The sequence below is a fragment of the Psammomys obesus genome, unplaced genomic scaffold, assembly GCF_907164565.1.
Source record: "Psammomys obesus unplaced genomic scaffold, mPsaObe1.curated_primary_1811, whole genome shotgun sequence".
In the NCBI taxonomy this organism is placed as follows: Eukaryota; Metazoa; Chordata; class Mammalia; order Rodentia; family Muridae; genus Psammomys; species Psammomys obesus.
Window position 1 is genome coordinate 3,882,866 of NW_026596125.1, and position 17,189 is coordinate 3,900,054.

Here is a 17,189-nt window from a genome sequence, read left to right on the forward strand (position 1 = left end):
GCCTTCCTCCCTGCCCCAGCCCTGTCTAACTCCCGGGAAGCCACTCTTCAGGGAAAGTGTTCCAGAGGGAGGGCCTGGCAGCCAGGGAACCTCCTTTACGGTAACTGCATCTTTCTCACCTAGATCCTTCCGACGCTTGTACTCATTGATGTTAACGTTGATTTCCTTGACGGCAAGGACTGCGCTGGCTAAAGGCACTTTATCCGGGTGGGCTTCTGGGGTGGAGTTCAGCAACTCCATCAGCAGCAGTGGGTAACGCATTACCCTCTGAACGGGCTTGATGAGGAAGGAGCCCAGGTTGATGTAATTGGTGCACCCCCTGTGAAAGCGAGCAGAAGAGGACCTGCCATTCATCTGCTATCCCTAAAGACGGCTTGGGGTTTGAGTCTGCATTTGGGTTTCAGGCATTAAACAAGTAACCACAGTCCGGCACCGCATAGTAATGGCTGCGCTCTGAGACATGCCATGTTAAGGGACTGGGCTGGTCCTACAGAATCAGCACACACACAGTGAGGCAGCCACAGTGTCCCAAGGAGTAGGAGCTTCGGGGACCACACTGCCACACAGGTGGCTAAGAAGTGCCTGAAAAGTTACCACATAGTGTGTGGCTGTATTCACTGGGCACCTGATAACCATTAAGCCCTACTATGGGTGCCAAGCAGCGACCAGAAGATACCCTTGTTGTGGTGGAAGAAAATAAGCACTAAAAAAAATTAAAACTAAGGTGGTATTTGGTAGTAAATGCTATGAAAAAATATGGCAAAGTATGTCTAGATTTCTGTCTGTAAAAAAAATGAAAGCATCCTTCTAAGGGCTGAAGAAATTCACTGAGTAAGGGGTGCGAGCATCAGGCACCAAGTGCATGGGACTTACCATTCGTTGTACAGGCTCCTACAGGGTGGAAGCATGAGGGGAGAAAAAGAAAGAGGGCGTCAGAGACAGCGCTGATCTCCCCACGGTTCTCAAAGTCTACTGAGCGGATAAAAGCCACAGGGTATAGAAGAAAACCACGGACACGGTTTGGGGGTACACTCCACCTGCCCGTCTAGACAGCGAGCCACCATCTTCCTGGCTGCTTGTGCCTAAAAATGCTGACTCAGTTCGGGATAAATGCTACTCGTTCAGGCAAGGTCTCACTATGTAGCCTGGGGGACCTGACACTCACTGTGTAGACCACCTTAGACTTGAACACACTGCAGGCCCGACTCAGCCTTAGTGCTGAAACTACAGGTGTGTGCCACTATCCCTGGCTTGCTATACACGTGATATAATTGGGAAGTCACTTAAGCTTTCCATGACATAATGGAAAGGGGCAAGCTACAGCACAGGATACACAACAATGAATTGCTCATGTAGAAAACTATGTTGGCAGGCAGCTATCACACAAAGTCCAGACTTAGCATGGGGAGCATCTAAAAGGCAGGGGTGAGAGCAATACAGGGTGAGGCCATCACATCTCCTACTTAAGGTCTGCCAAGGAGTCCTGAAGATGCCTCTGGATCTTCTCATCCTTCTCATAGAGTTCTAGCAGTGAAATGGCTTCATCGTGGTTCTGGCAGTAAACCCTGTACGTTCCTTCAAGTTCATCCCGGTGATCAAGAAACACGGGGCCTTTGGAGCATACACAAACATATACACTGATGTCAGGATTATGCTTAGTATCCTAAGTACAAAGTGTATCAACAGATGCTATGGCCATTCAAGTTCACCTGCTACAAGAAACGAATCATCAATTAATAAATACTCCTGTAATAGCTTAAACTAGAAATCCTTCAAGCCACGAATGAGAACCATGTCACCCATGTATTTCTATTTCAGAGTATGTATTTATAAACTCTGTCCTGATACACCTTCTAGCCTTCTGTGAAGACTGAGAATAGTACCCATAAACATTCTCCAAGTGGTCATGTGACCAGGCCACCTGATCCTCTTGCTCTCTACTCACCAAGAACATAAAAAATCCCTCCACAGCAGTGGTTTCTAACTCTGTGGTAGTATAGGGTATAAACACAGTTTACCATACTACCTTAAATGTCTGTGATAAAAAACCTCCATCTGTAATATGACTGTACTTTTTACCTTTTTAGATTTTTTTAAATTTATTTTTTAAAATTCGTGTTTGGCTGCATGTATGTATTGTACCATGTATGTGCCTGCTGCCCATGGATGCCAGAAGAGGGCATCAGATCTTCTGAAATTGGAGTTACAGACAGTTGCGAATCATGTGGATGCTAAGAATTGAACCCAGGTTCTATTTCTACAAAATCAAGTGTTCTCTACCCGAGCTGACACTCCAACCCTCACAAGCGCTTCGTTATAGGCAAGAGGCTACAGAAATGAGCTGGCCATCTCCACATGTTCACCATGCGACAGAGGTAATCAACTAGAAACAGCATTTATGTCTGTCGGAGTGGAACTGAAATAGTCAAACGTGAAATGAACAGATGAGGCAGCCAAGTGACAAAAATCGCAGTTACTGCTTTCCCTATAATCACACTTAAAGTGAATTCGAAATTTCAGCAAGAAATCAGGAAAAATGAACAAACAAACAAATAAATATGTAATTTTTTTTTCTATCTGAATTCAGACTCTCTAAGAAATCTATTCACATGCCACGTAGTCTATAGCCAGTTGGGCATAACACTGATCCCTAAGTAAATTTCTATACCCTGATTTATTGGTTTTACTTTATTCATGTGTGTGTGTGTGTGTGCATGTTTTGGTGCTCCCAGAGGGCAGATCCCCTGGAGCTGGAGTTACAAGCAGTTGTGAACCATTTGGTGCAAAATGCTGGGAGTTGAACAGCAAGTGTTGTTGCTTGGTTTGGTTTGGCTGTTTTGAGACAGGGTTTCTCTGTGTGTAGCCCAGGCGCTTGGTTTGGTTTGGCTGTTTTGAGACAGGGTTTCTCTGTGTGTAGCCCAGGCTGGCCTTGAACTCACAGAGATCTGCCTACCTCTGCCTCCAGAGAGCTGGGAGTAAAGGCATGCGCCACCACTGCCTGGTTCAGCAAGAGTTCTTAACTATAGTGTCCAGCCCACAAGGTTTCTTTTAGAGCAGAAGCCTCGAGTCTCTGCCTCACTTAGTACTCTTTCCTCTGTTTCTTCTCGCTGTGTAATTTGCTAATGGCTTCACAAGGCTTTAATTCTCCAAGTCTGCAGACCTTTCCCTATTCGGATGCTCAGTCTCTTGTTCACTTATTCATTATGGAAGACACAGGCTTGAGGTCATCTTGAAGGATGCCCTGAAGGCTGTCTGCAGCTGGAGCTGCACTGCTCTCATGCTCCTGGCTACTTCCCACATCACTGCTGCTGGCTGCTGAGCCTCTTCCTAAGGCTGAACCTTTGGCCTGGATCTGAGCCTTTCTGTTCCTGAGGCCATGCAACTTTCCCATGAATGCCTTCCTCACAGCTAAGCCCTAACTTGTCTGACTTAAAACAAGAATGAAAGGAAGAATTAAAAACAAACACAGACAACACCATGAAGGTGGGGCTGTGGCTATTGTAATTCCCCACTTTGTTGTTGTAGCTCTTAGACTCACAGTAGCTGAGAGGCACACTCAAACACCTTGTGGGCCAAGACCTGTCATTTAACAGGATGACATCCTGACCTGGAAAGTTCTAGGAGACAAAAAACATCTCAAGCCAGAAGCAACTCTCACAAACTCTAAACAAAGCCCCCCTTTGCAAGTACTCCTTAAATCCCCCAATTCATGAAAGGAAAGCTTCACTCTCCTCACATGAACGCAGCCAGGAAGTGGGGAGACTCTCCACACCCCGAGATGTTACTTGTATGGGGACCCTCTAGGTCACGTGGTCATCTAATCCCCGACTGTGTCTGTGCATGTCACCACATACTACTTCTTTTTCTATTTTCTAAGATGACCTTCAAGTCCCCAATCCAGCTGGTACCTAAGACATATCTTTGACATAAATAGGAGCAGAACGGGAAGTCACTTTGGTGAAGCCTGCTAACAAGGTCCACCAGAGGGCCCAAACATAACGTAATGGGAGAAAAATGAGTGATTAATCCTCTTTAGACGTCAGCTGAATGTCTCACGTTTTCCCAACTTCAATAAACCTCGATCTTACACACCAGCCTGCGTGCCATATTACTGAGTCTATGCTGGGTCACCCTGACTCCAGCACGTGTTCCCGTCTCACCTCCGTAAGACCAAGGTCCCCTGGCTTTGCTTTCTAATGCTCAACTATAATAACAACAACAGTGCTAAGCTAGCATACAGCTATACCCCGTGTGACTGAGCCTCAATGGCAGAGACCGGAGTGTGAATGGCAGGCTGTGAAAATGAGCCAAGCAAGCATGGGCAAATTTCCCTCCCCACTGCCTGTTTCTCATGTGTAAAACAAGGTTAGAATGCCTAACCGCACACGGCTATTGCAGGGACCCTCTGAGATCCAGGCAGGTCACCTTGCACTGGTTTCACACCAAGCCTTGAGGAAGGCAGGCCCTGGCTGCTCTGACCTCCAGCTTAGGAATCATGTAAAAGGGGCCTCATCTAAGCTGGCAGCATGGCGACCCGTTCTCTTTCCAGCAGCTGGTTCCAGACTCAGGCAAGGCATGGCAACTACCACCAGGCCAGCACAGAGAAACCAGAGGGAGTTCCGGAAAAGGTCTGCAAACTTAAAATGACATCCTTTTATCAGTTTGGAACAGGGTCTCCCTATGTAGCTCTGGCTAGCCTAAAACTCACTATGTAGACCAGGCTGGCCAAAAGCTGCTTCAATCCTCCTGCCTCCGCCTCCAAGTGGTAGGACTGCAGGTATGTAAGCCCTGACCAGCTAAAATGACACAGGCTAGATGCTGGTGATTTAACGGGACAGCTCCAACTGGGCAGGGCTTGTCTGTTTCTACTAAAAGAGCAATATTCCAGTAAGTCCCCTGTCACAATAGCCCAACAGAGCACGGCAGAGGGGTGCAGGGCCACTTTTGAGATCAGGTCATAAAAGACACGCTCTTGTTCCAGGTCTTCTCCCACCCTCGCCTCACTCTGCTGGCTCTTACCCATAACGAGAGGAGTCCACAGAGAGAGGCTCCCCTGACAAGGAACAGAGCCTGAGCCCCAGAAGATGGCAGGCTAGGCCAGCAGCCCAGCTCCGACCCCATGAGAACGCCAAGCTAGGGCCACCAGCTCAGCTGCTTCTAGTCCCCACCCACAGAACCTGTGACAGGTCTGTTTACTGCTTAGAGTTGCTAGGGTAAAGGATAAGGCCCTAGGTTATTAGAACTAGATAAATCCTCTTAGAATATTTTTTTTTTACAATTATTCATAAAAGATTTAAAACTACGTGAGATGGGGTCTCACGTAGCCCACGCTGGCTTCAAACTCGCTATGTAGCTTACAATGACTTTGAACTTCTGATCTTCTTGCTACCACTGTGTACAACATCCTAGCAACAAACACCCTGTAAATCACCACGTGGGAGACACACACATAGAATGGAAATAAAAGTTTCTTTAAAAAAAAAAGGACCTATTACTATAGTATATTCTGATATTTTCTATTTATTTTATTTAAGAAATACTGAATGTGACTCACTAAGTTGATCTCATAAGCCTCCAGCCTGAAAACCATCATTCTCTGTGACACCAAAGCTTTAACTGCTAGTACACTAACTATATCAAAGCTGGCTGAAGTTAAAAAGAAGACAGGGACCACACAACCTCCACACCATGTAAAATGTCCTTTCCCGGCCTCAGAAGGGGACCCTCTCCCACCACACCAGTGAATGAAGCAACTGCATGAGCTCATACCTACAGCATCGCTGATTTCCAAGGCCGCCAACAACTGCTTTGAGACTTTAATCACTGTCTGCATATTGCCAAAAAGTCCCTCAAAGTCAACGTTTGGTACCTGAGCAAGAGAAACAAAGCATCAAGATACATGGAGATGACGTTAATGACATCACTCACATCAGGACCATCTCTCCAAGGCCATCTGCGTCACTCACTTCTGCCTCAGTTCCCAAACAGAGGCACCCAGTACCATCTTTCGTGTCATCCTTTGTCCCTAACTAAGGTGTGGTTTGGCTCCAGAGTGCACCCCTGTGTGGCTAGCAGGAGGTGGGTCTTTCAGCAAGTGGGGAGTACTTTGAGGAAGTTACATCACTGAGGAGCTAGCTGAGGCCCCGCCCCTTCTCACTCTGTGCCCCCTGAATGCCAGGATGGAGCAGCTTTGCTCTCCTGCACTATTCCTGCCATGATCCGCTGCTCAAAAGCGACAGCACCAACCAGCCACAGGCTAAAACCTGAAACTGTGTGCCAAGGTTAAGTCTGTCCTCCTTTCTGTCAATTTTTATTCCTTCACCCCTGAGCCACTCCGTCTGCAATTACAGTACTGCAGAAGACACAGCCTTGCTCCGGCCCCACACTTCAGGCCTGAAGGGCCTTGCTCCGGCCCCACAGTGGCTGTGGCTGCCTCCATCCCCCACCTGCGCCTGCTGCAGGGGCACCATGACCCGCTCAGTGCACATCTCCAGATCCCGGATGTAGTCTTTTTCCGTCTGGATAAGTTCGGCCACCACCTTGGCTCTCTTCTCCAGCATCCTCTGCTCCGGCGTTTCAGTGGACACAGACCCAGAGGGGGCTGCCAGGGATGAAGACTGGGGAGAGAGGAGGGTCATGTCTGGAAGGGAAAGGAGGACCATTAGCAGCTGTGTAAAGAGGAGGACTCTCCCTGTCTCTGAACCAGGAAGCACTGCTCCTGGAGGGCCCAAACTCTCCCTACTAAGGACCACCAGGACATGCCCACACAGTGGGCAGTTCAGCAGCCAGCTCTGCAGGGCATCCTCCCAAATGTGCAGGATCATTTCCACTCTGTCCCCAGAGAAGCTGGATCGCTTTAAAGAGGGCAATTCTCGTTGTATCTCCTCTTGGAACGCCAGCCTTATTGAGAACTAATTTTATTTAATCAGAATAAAACCTGCAGCAAATCAGAATCAGAATCAAAATCAGAATCACCTCTGCAGCAAAAAGACCAAGTTGGGAAATTGAGGCCATCAATCCAGCACACTGAGTATATGAATCTAGGGGCAATGAGAGGGCTCAGCTGGCAAACTCACTCCAAGCCCGAGGACCCTAGCTCAGTCCCTGGGCCACAAGGCAGAAGGAAGAGACTTGATTCCTCAAGTCATCTTCAGACCACTCTATGCTTAATGCTCTGGCACACGCATACCACACACACACACACACACACACACACACACACACACACCACATACAAAGCAGATAAATAAATGTAACAAGATGTTTTCAACATTATGAAAAAGATTACATGCAAAAACGTTATTTTAAAAAAAAAGAGCGGGCTAGAGAGGTGGCTCTGAGATTAAGAGCACTGTCTGCTCTTCCAGAGGTCCTAAGTTCAATTTCCAACAACCACATGGTGGCTCACAACCATCTATAAAGAGATCTGGTGCCCTCTTCTTTCTTGCAGGCACATGTGTAGACAGAACAGTGTATACATAAAAAAATAACTCTCTGAGGGACACATAACAGAAAGAAATGTCTACTTGAGCTGAGGGGAACTACCGGGATTTGCGTCAGGACATCATTAAGTATGTAAAAGATTTGTCTCCCAGCCAGTGCATGTCTACAGACATGAAGATCTTTAATCAAATTTCGGTGTTAAAAATCCTGGCAGGTGTGGCTGCACATGCCCTTAGCCCCAGCTCCCCAGAGACAAAAGCAGGGGGCTCCAGGGAGCAAGTGCCAGTCCACCCAGGGCTATCCTGGGAGAGACCCTTCCCGAAGAAGGAAAATAACCCTTGCCATTAGAGCTTACAATTCCTGGTACTTGGACGCACACACTCATGAGGAAATGAGGAAGCATTTGCTCATTTAAACAAACGGAAAGAAAAATAAATTGAAGAAATGCAACAGTTAAGCCAGCCCCACCAAGGTCCCTTTAAATGTGAAGAACTACTTAAACATTACAAATTTGCTAAGTGAATGGAGTGTGATGCCTGAGCACAATTCAAAGCAACAAAAACAGTGTTCTCATGGGCAGTCTTTCAACAGACTTCAATCTCCAAAAATCTTTTCTGTTGCTGCTAATCCTAAAGAGTTAGGAATGTCAGTGTTTACAGTGGGGGTGGGAGACGTTTTACATTGCAAAGCAAGGAGGTCCTGAATGAGGGGGAGGGAGAGAGGGGAGATGCTAACAAAGACAAGGGAGGCGGGAAGGGCAACAGGCCAACCAGGCCTAACTTCAGTATCAAAATTAAAGTCAGCAGGCCAATGCATTATAATCCAGGGAATCAAGGAGGAACTGGGAGCCCACACCCCCAACACACTTGAGGGCTCACGAGATAAAGTTCTCTCTCTGGGGCAGATGTAAGAACCAGAAAAATGACAGACAAAAAATAGAAAAAAGAAAGAGAGAGCGAGTACATTATTTTCAAACCATCCACCATCAATGGAGGTGAGGCGTGCATGCCTCTAACCCCAGGCTGGTCTACACAGAGAATTCCAGGCCCCAACCAAAAAAAAAAAAAAAAAAACAAAACAAAAAAAAAAAAACCCTCAGCGTCAGCAGATTATGCCAGCAGTAATGGTGCAGCTGAGATGATCAGGGTATCTGCATACCTTTAAGTTATTTACATTAAATGTTAATTACAAAAATGAAAGGGAAAAGTGACCACACAGTGGAGGAAGGACACCCTGACCCCATAATCAAAATCAGGGTCACCAATGAGGGGCAAATATGCCTGAAAACATCATATAGCCCTTATGCAGTATCCTTGTCGCAAATGTTGGTTTTGAAGTGAATCTTGAGAAAACACCAAACTCAAACTGAGTAGGGCACTGTTTGCAAAGCTACAGTTTCCTAGGTATTTATCCTGAGAATCTGACTCAGCAAATCTGGGTGGGACCCAGGAATCTGAATTTTAACAGATCTTCAGGTGTTTCCGAAACCACCAGTGACCTTCCGGCTCCACTGATAACCGCTCTCTGGACCCCAAAAAAAAAAAAAGTCTGGCTTGCTATCACTCCAAATGTAAAACTGCCCTCCCTTTCAGCCACACACCTGCTATGAAAAAGTTTGATAAACATTTTAGAGGGCTGGAAGTGTCACTCGGGTAGAACCCTGGCCTAGAACGCTGGAGGCCGCAGACTGATCAACCACAACGTGAAGAAAAAAATTTTAGTATTCGAAAACCATGTGAGAAAAAACTTCACTTTCAACTAGCTGCAGCGGAGACGGGCTGTCCCTCACCCTGGGAGCCCCACAAAGGTTCACCTCTGGGCAGATTCCTCATCTGTAAAATGAGAGCACCTGCTTTGCTGAGTCCCTGGGGGAATTAAACACGGGAACTCAACAAAAGGCAGTCTTTTTCCCACGGTGGGTGAGACACTGCCCTCAGCGCCGGAGGAGGGCGCGGTACTTAAAGGGCATTGGTTCAGAAACTACTTTCCTACACGAACAAAATCTGAAGATGAGCACGCACACCGGGGAAACTGAGGCTCCGAACCAGCCTACCAGCAAATAACCTAGGCAGACCGGCAGCCACTTTCATCTCACAGGCATTCGGGAGCTGCACGAGTTTCGTGATTTAAAGCAAAACATAACGAAGTCTTTGCAGGGCTTGAGGGCAGTCGCACCGCTTCCAGCCGCTCCCCAAACCCAGGCCAGTTCTCCGCCGGTCAGCGCGGTACTCTACCTTCATTTCCACCATAGCTTCGTCCGACCGGCAATGTCAGAGGCAAGGCCAGGCCTGACCCCCTGCCTGGGCAGAGGGCGGCTGAGCGCGGGAGCGAAAGCCCAGCAACCCCGCCCCCGCCCCGGGTCCCACAGCCTGCCCTCTGCACCCACGCTCACACCTTACCTGCGGCCCCGAGGCCCCACGCGTCGCTAGGCACGGGTCTGCAGAGGAGCCGAACCTTCCCACGGCCCAGAAAGCACCCACAGGCCCCCAGGGGCCGAGGAGGGTCGGCCCATCCCCGGCTCCCCGACTTTTCCTCGGAATCGCCTAGGGCACGCAGACACCACCGCGGGGCTGCTGGTAAAGGATGGAGCCGGACTCTATCCCCGGCTGGACCAACCACCTGCGCCTGCGCACTCCCCTTCCCTTGCTAGTTGCCTAGTCCTAACTAATCCGCTCCAAATACCACCTCGGGACGCTATTAGCTCTTGCCTTTTCTGCTAAACTTCGTTTGGGGAGGCTGTCCTTTGCCCCGAGCGACAGACGCCACTGGAGTGAGCAGCTCCGTCTGCCGGGTGATGACCCGGCTGGCCAAGGGGGCCCAGCTCCGCCATCGGTCCTGCCCTCAGAGGGCAGAGAGGGCTGAGGGGCGCCGGTTTCAGGCCCCGCAGAATCCAGAGCTAGGCGTTTGTGGGGCCTAGAGCTCCTTCACACACTGCAAACATCTACACTTACAGGGCTCTAGGGAGAGGAAACCTTCAACGTGTCACTATGTAAATACACTAAAGAAAGAAACTAAAAAAAAGGGACATGAAAGGAAAAGTTGGGAACATTGCCATGTATTTCTAAACGCACACGTATAAAATGTAAGCATGCAGAGAACGTTCATCGTTGAGGCAGCCCCAGGGAAGCTGAGATCAAAGGGGATTTGTCCAGTCGGTACTTTTGAAATTTTGCTGAGCGCTGGGGATGGCACCCTGGGTCTGGCGCACTAGCTAAGGGCTCCACCACCGAGTTACACCGCCAGCTCCCAGTCGACGTTTTTTGGTGTTACGAAAGAATATGATGAATTTTTTAGAAAAAATAAAAAGCGACATTCCAGGGATAACTCTACCTCAGTAAGTGCAACTGAACTACCTTTGGTAGTGACCTTTCCCAGAGCTGAAAAGGCCTCATGTGGCACGTAGGGTCTATGGAAACACTGCTGCTGCTGCCCCCCCCCCCCCCCCCCGCCTCCTCCTAACGACCCTGCGGTTGAGGAATGAGGCGGCTGACTGGTGGGGGAGGGCTCCCTGGGAGCCGGTGGTCCTGCTTCCACCGCTGGTGCCTTTGCTGACCACTGGGACCCAGAGGCTACACTTGGATTTCGGTAGCCGTCCGGTGGCTAACGACGAAAGAGGACCGTTTTAAAGTACAGTTCTGCACAGTCTTTGGGAATCCACTTGGTACAAAGGCTGAATTCAAATGACTGCCTACTAAACCTGAGTCCAGAGAAAGTTATAAGGCCAGCAGATAAGATCTGAAAATTCAGTGGCATTCCAGAGATGACGGCAGGAAGGATGGAGACGGTGCAAAGGGAGAGGCCTATCATTTTAAAAATTAAAAGACCAACAAAGAGGAACGTGGACAGTCAATAAAACTTCTGAACTTTCTGCAGTTCTTACTTTACGATAAAAAGGCTTTTTGTTTATTTGTGTATTTACAGAAGTACTAGGAACCGAACGGAGGACCTCAAACTCTACCGCCAAACTCAACAGTCCCCAAACAAACATTTTAACACAGGGGTTCACTTTAGGAATTTACTACGTAAATAATTGGACAAGTGCACATATACGTGTAATCGGAGATCGCCACCAGAGAGTTACGCAGTTAAGAGCGTTTGCTGCTCTTGCACAGCATCCACGTTCTGTTCCCAGCATGCAACGGACGTCTGACAACCCTCGGTAACTCCGGGGGGCTCTGACGCCCTCTGCTGGCCTCTGGGAGCGCTGCATGCAAGTGATGCAGAGACATACCAGGAGGCAGAGCACTCCCATACACTCATTTCTTTAATTAAATAAGAAAAAACATAAAGCTAAAAAGCTTAGAAATCATCTAAACAGAAACAACCAAATGTACCTTTGCAGCAGCCTGAATAACTAAATGATGTCATGTCCACCTAACAGAAACTGTTAGAGTCATTAAGATGTATCTGTACAAATGGAATGAGGCTCTGATGAGTGCTGGCTGAGCACGGATATGCTTCATAACAGCGGCAATGCCGGAAGTCCGGACTGTTATCAGATCTCTGGTGGGACAGAGTCAGCATGTGAAGGATAATCTTTACACAGCGCACAAAAACATCACTGCAACATCACGCGCCTTGAGTTGGATCCTCAGTGCTTGACAACCCAGCTTTGGTGGTGCAAAGCTGTAAATCCCAACACTCAGCAGGCAGAGGGTGGAGAACCGGAAGTCTGGGGCCATCCTCAGCCACGCAGCGAATCTGCAGCTAGCCTGGGATCCGTGAGATTTGATTTCAAAAGGGAGGGGCAGGGGATATGGGTGGACAGGTGCCTACGCGCTAATATGCAGGTGTGTGGTGGAAAACAGTCAGCACAAAACCAATTTACAAGAGAACTGTGGTTTTGTTTAAAAAGAAAGTTGGCTGTTTTTTAATTTGATTTTGTTGATTTAACTACAGGTTCACCATGCCCATGCAAGTACATGAAACCATAGGAGAGTGTCAGAACCTCAGAAACTGGGTTACAGGTGGCTGTGAACCCTACATTGTGGGTGCTGGGAACCGAACCTGGGTCCCTTGTGCTCTTACCCACAGAGCCATCCCTCCATCTCCCAGGAAAGGTACTTTAAATGCACATATTTGAAAAAATGTTGAAGGTGTAGACATTGTGACTTTTTGCTGTATGTCTAACTTTAATACCTCTCTCTAAGACACACACAGAGACAAGTTTGTGCCCATGTGTGTGCACGCACGCGCACACACACACACACACAAAACAACATGGAGAAAGGTTAGCTGCTGTCACACTAATAGTCAGCTTTCCATTACTTCGCAAATCTATTTCAAACTATCTCTCCACTTAACAACCTGAGGTGTCTTTCCTGACACCTTTAAAACGATGACAAAACCCAGGCAATAAAACACTGCTGAAATGACACCCTATAAGAGTGACAGGACAGCAGCCATTCAGCCCACGCGGGCCATCCAGGCCTGGCTTCCTTAGCTTCTGTGGAGAGGTAGCCTATCCAGCAAGCCCCAGAGGAAGCAGCCTGGGAATCTGCTCTTCCTCACCCCAGACCGGCGGGAGGACTCATAAATCCTGGCATAAATCCTGGTTTTCTGTATTCCCAGGCCGCTGCCTCTAGCCCACTTACCCAGCCCCCATTCTTTTCCTCCAGCACCCACTGCCCTTCTGTTTGGAGGCAGTTCGCCCTGCCCTTTCTCTGTGAAACTTTCAGACTGGGCGCACTGGCTTCTTCGGGGATCGTGGGAAATGGTTTGGATCGCTGAGCTTCAGTGCTGAATTCGTTTCCTCTCAGGACCCTAAATCCCAGAAGCATTGAAACAAACTTCCTCTGCCACCTTTGTTCTGGCTTTTAGCTGGGAGAAAATTCCTGCCGGGACAGTGTCTTAGAACCAGCTAGGAGCCCCTCCCCTTTCCCCACTTTCTTCTCCAGGCCCCTTTATCCAAGTTCCTACACAGAATCCAGGGCCTAGTCCTTAAGTCTGCAATTTATCATACCAAAGAATGCAAGGGGCAACCGAGACAGCGGTTCGGACACAGCAGATAAATAGAAGGCCTGGCAGAGGATGCCCCTGGAAGCTTCAGGCTCAGTTGTTGTTACACGTTTAGCCTTTAGGAAAAAGTAAAATATTAAGGCAATGATAGATAAGTAACTTGAAATATATTATCACTGCTTGATAAGAGAACTTTAGGGGGTAGAAAGGCTGCTTCACTAAGAGAAAGGGTACACACTGCTCTTTCGAGGACTAGAATTCAGTTCCCGGCACTCACTTCTGCTAGCTTCTACTCCTTACACTCACTTTCAGCCTCTGTGGGCACTGAGGTCACTTATACAAACCCACACACATATGCATATAATTAAAAAAATACAACTAAAATCTTTTTTCTTGAGAGAATTTTTGCATCGGCCAATAAAACTTTTCTTTCTTTTTATTATTTTGCTTTTCGTTTGTCCTTTGTTTTCTTTGACCAAGTCTCATGGAACCTAGGCTGGCCTTGAGCTCACTAAGTTGCTGAGCCTGGCTTTGAGCTCCTGATCAATCCTCTTGCGCTAACCTCCCAAGTACAGGGACTACAGGCACGTGGCTCTCTGTTTGGCTAAATAAAACTTTTCATGAATAATATTGTTATGTAGCCCATACTGGCCTGGTACTCAGCATTCTTCCTGCTTCAGTCTCAGAAGTACAGGCATGCGCCACTGTTATCTAACTTTGTTGGGGGTGACACCTGGCTTCTCGCTAGTTTCCATACTAGCCAGAACCCACACTTTTTCCTATTCTTTCTACTTGATCTCATAAATGTATATGTCTTTTTTAACAGTCTACCCCGTGGGGGGGGGGGGGCATCCAGGCAGTGCAAACTTAAAGCCACTGTCACACCACACCCACAATCAGGAAATAGAGAAGATGAGTACACTATACAGTACAATGTGGTCTCGAGCCCGTGGGTGCCGTGGGAAGTCCTAGCTAAAGAGGTTTATGTGTTGTAGGCTAGAAACGGCTCGGTGAGGAAAAGCATTTGTGATATGAGCCTGAAACCTGAGTTTTATTCCCAGGTTCCACAGAGGTGGCAGGAGAGAGACAGCCCTACAGAGCTGTTTTCTGACACCCCAATAATAAATAAATAAATAAATTATAAAGGTTATTAACCTTTAAAAAGAAGTGATATGTGTGGGTGCTGTGTTGACAAGGGGTGGGGCCGTGACCATCATCTTGACAGTACACTGTCTTAAGAGAACAGGCCTCTGGCATTCTAATCTTATTAACTGATGTGGAAGACCCATCTTAACTGTGGATAGGACCATTCTTTGGATGACTGTGGTCACAATGCCATAGGATCATCTTCAAGCTCCTGCTGCCTTGATTTCCCTATATTGACAGCTTTCAGCTAAAATAAACCTTTCCTTTCTTAAGTTGCTTGTCAGGGTATTTTATCCAGGTAACAGGAAAGGAAACTCACACTCCCTGTAACATATGCCATGCTACTACCAAAGGTGGGTCTCCTCTGCCCGCATCCTTTCGGCCTTCCTGTCAGTGGCTTGTGTTTTGTGCCTCTGTTTGCAGCCCCCTCTGCCTTCCCTGCTCTTCCCACTCTCTATGTTCCTTTCAGCAGAATGAGGCCACAGCCTTCTGGCTTCAGCTCTGGTGATGTAGCTGGTTGGGGCAATAAGACTGCGGTTTCCTTCTGACCTAGGCTTGTCTGAGTTGCCCTGGGCATTTGTCAGTTTCTTTATGCACTCTCCTCACTCATAAATTAAGCAGTTTGAATTTAAGTGCTTTTCAAACTTTTAAAATTGTGACCCACATTTTACTCCATGTGTGTATACATATTTACAAAATGTGCGTGTATATGTGTATGTATACTCAAGTATACATAAACATGCTTTTTGACAAAACTAGATATATATTTTTTAAATTTACCAACAACTTTTATTTTAATCAGATGTAGTGGTTCATACCTGTAACCCCAGCACTTGTAGGTTTGGAGAGTGAGGCAGAACATTTAATATGAGTCAAGTTCTAGGGCCAACCTGGCTTGAGAGTCTGAGAGAAACCATCTCAAAACAACAATAATAAAGAAACAACAATAACAAAAAGCTGGGCATAGTGGCATGAACTTAATCCTAGTACTTGGGAGGTAGGGCCTGACAAATCAGTCAGTTTGAGGAGCCAGCCTCGGCTACATAACAAGTTCCAGGCCAGCCAGGGCTACACAGAAAGACTCTGTCACAAACAAACAAACAAACAAACAAACAGCAAATAAGAAAAGGGGGAAGCAGACAACTTGTATTTTTCAGAACTGCTGCTTGCAGCTCACTGAATACACTTTAAGAGCCGATCTGGAGAGCGGCTCAGCATTTAAGAAAACTTGCTGCTCTTGCAGAGGGCCCAGGTTTGATTCCCAGCACCTGCATCGTGGCTCCCAACCATCTGTGACTCCAGTCCCTGGAGATCTGACATCCTCTCTGACCCTCATGGACACCACGCATGCAGGTAGGTCACAGACATACATGCAAGCAGAACACTCATACATACAAAGCAGCAAGATAAATTAATTTTGTAAGAAGACCCAGTTATGAGACTTGCCCATTATTTATTTAAAACATTAGATCTACTGGCATGAAAGGTTTCTTCTAGAATTAATAAGAAAAGATTCTGTGGTGTGGCCTTCCCAACCTGGAACCCTTAGCCTTGGCTCTTACAGAATTCTACTTTCAGATTCTTCTCTGTAAGAATTCTTCCTCTCCAGACCATAATATCATTCACATTCAACACAAGTAACATGGAATTCGAGCCTCTGGGTCCCTCCTGCCATAACCATCCTTAGCAAACATAAAAAAAAAAAACCCAAAAAACCTTAAAGCATCTGTGGTGCTGACCTTTCTACTGATAACTAATTAACAACTCCAACGTGGCATTAAACCGATAATTATATGTAGGCATTACGAAACAATCAAAAGCAACAGAAACTGAAGAGGACGTGACTTGAGCAAGAAAGTGCAATTAGGCCACATGTGTGCTTACCCACTTTCTCCCTGAAGCAATTTCTAGCCTTTAGACTAGGAACAGAATAAAGTGACAGAGAGAGCCAGCAGGTAGCCAGCCTGGGCTGAGAAGCCAGGAGAGGGCTGGACCTGAGGGAGGTAGCCTTGCAGGGAAAGAGTCCAACATCTATGGAGAAATTCCCCTCAAATCCCTGAACAGACCATACAGGCCGGTAATGAGGCTCCTGAAGCCCCAGGAAAACAGCAAGGAGAGCTGAAGAGCGCTGAGACAGTCAGCACGCGAGGAGGGCTGGGGAAACCTTCAAATTAGCGAGCCTCCCATCAAGGAGGGTCACTCAGCGTTTCCAGTTTTCACAGAAACCTGACACTTCAGGAGTGAAGGCGTCCTAGGTCCACTGACCACTCCTTGAGGCCAAGGTCCAAAACCATAACAGATTTGTCGGAACCACCCCAAGACAGGCGGACACAGAGAAGGAACCCGTGAGGCTAGTGAAGGACGGGAGGAGAGAAAGCTGGGGAAAGGCTTGGCCTCTGGCTTGGGGAGGGAGGGGCAACTGTCTGGTGGATGGATGGGAGGGATGGACAGAAGGGAGAAACGGATGTTTCACCCCTGAAGCTGAAGGGTTTACAAATGTCCAACAGGAACAGTGTCTGTAAGCCTGTGCCTCAGGGAACCACGGAGTGACAGTCTAGTGGGCTATTTGTAAAGGAAAAGGGAGTCGGTGGATAAACACACACACACACACACACACACACACACACACACACACACACACA

General features: G+C 47.6%; 1 protein-coding gene across 2 annotated transcripts in view; it reads right to left on the bottom strand.

The window, feature by feature from the left end:
* Window positions 1-17,189, bottom strand: part of Dnmbp (dynamin binding protein) — a 65,163-nt gene that overhangs the window by 20,091 nt on the left and 27,883 nt on the right. For both annotated transcript variants that reach the window (XM_055591536.1, XM_055591537.1), the window contains 5 exons: window positions 6,447-6,640; window positions 5,770-5,869; window positions 1,464-1,611; window positions 874-891; window positions 120-319 (listed from right to left, as the gene is read on the bottom strand). In XM_055591536.1, the coding sequence (XP_055447511.1) occupies window positions 120-319; window positions 874-891; window positions 1,464-1,611; window positions 5,770-5,869; window positions 6,447-6,640 (660 nt within the window). The remainder of the gene's footprint in view (window positions 1-119; window positions 320-873; window positions 892-1,463; window positions 1,612-5,769; window positions 5,870-6,446; window positions 6,641-17,189) is intronic.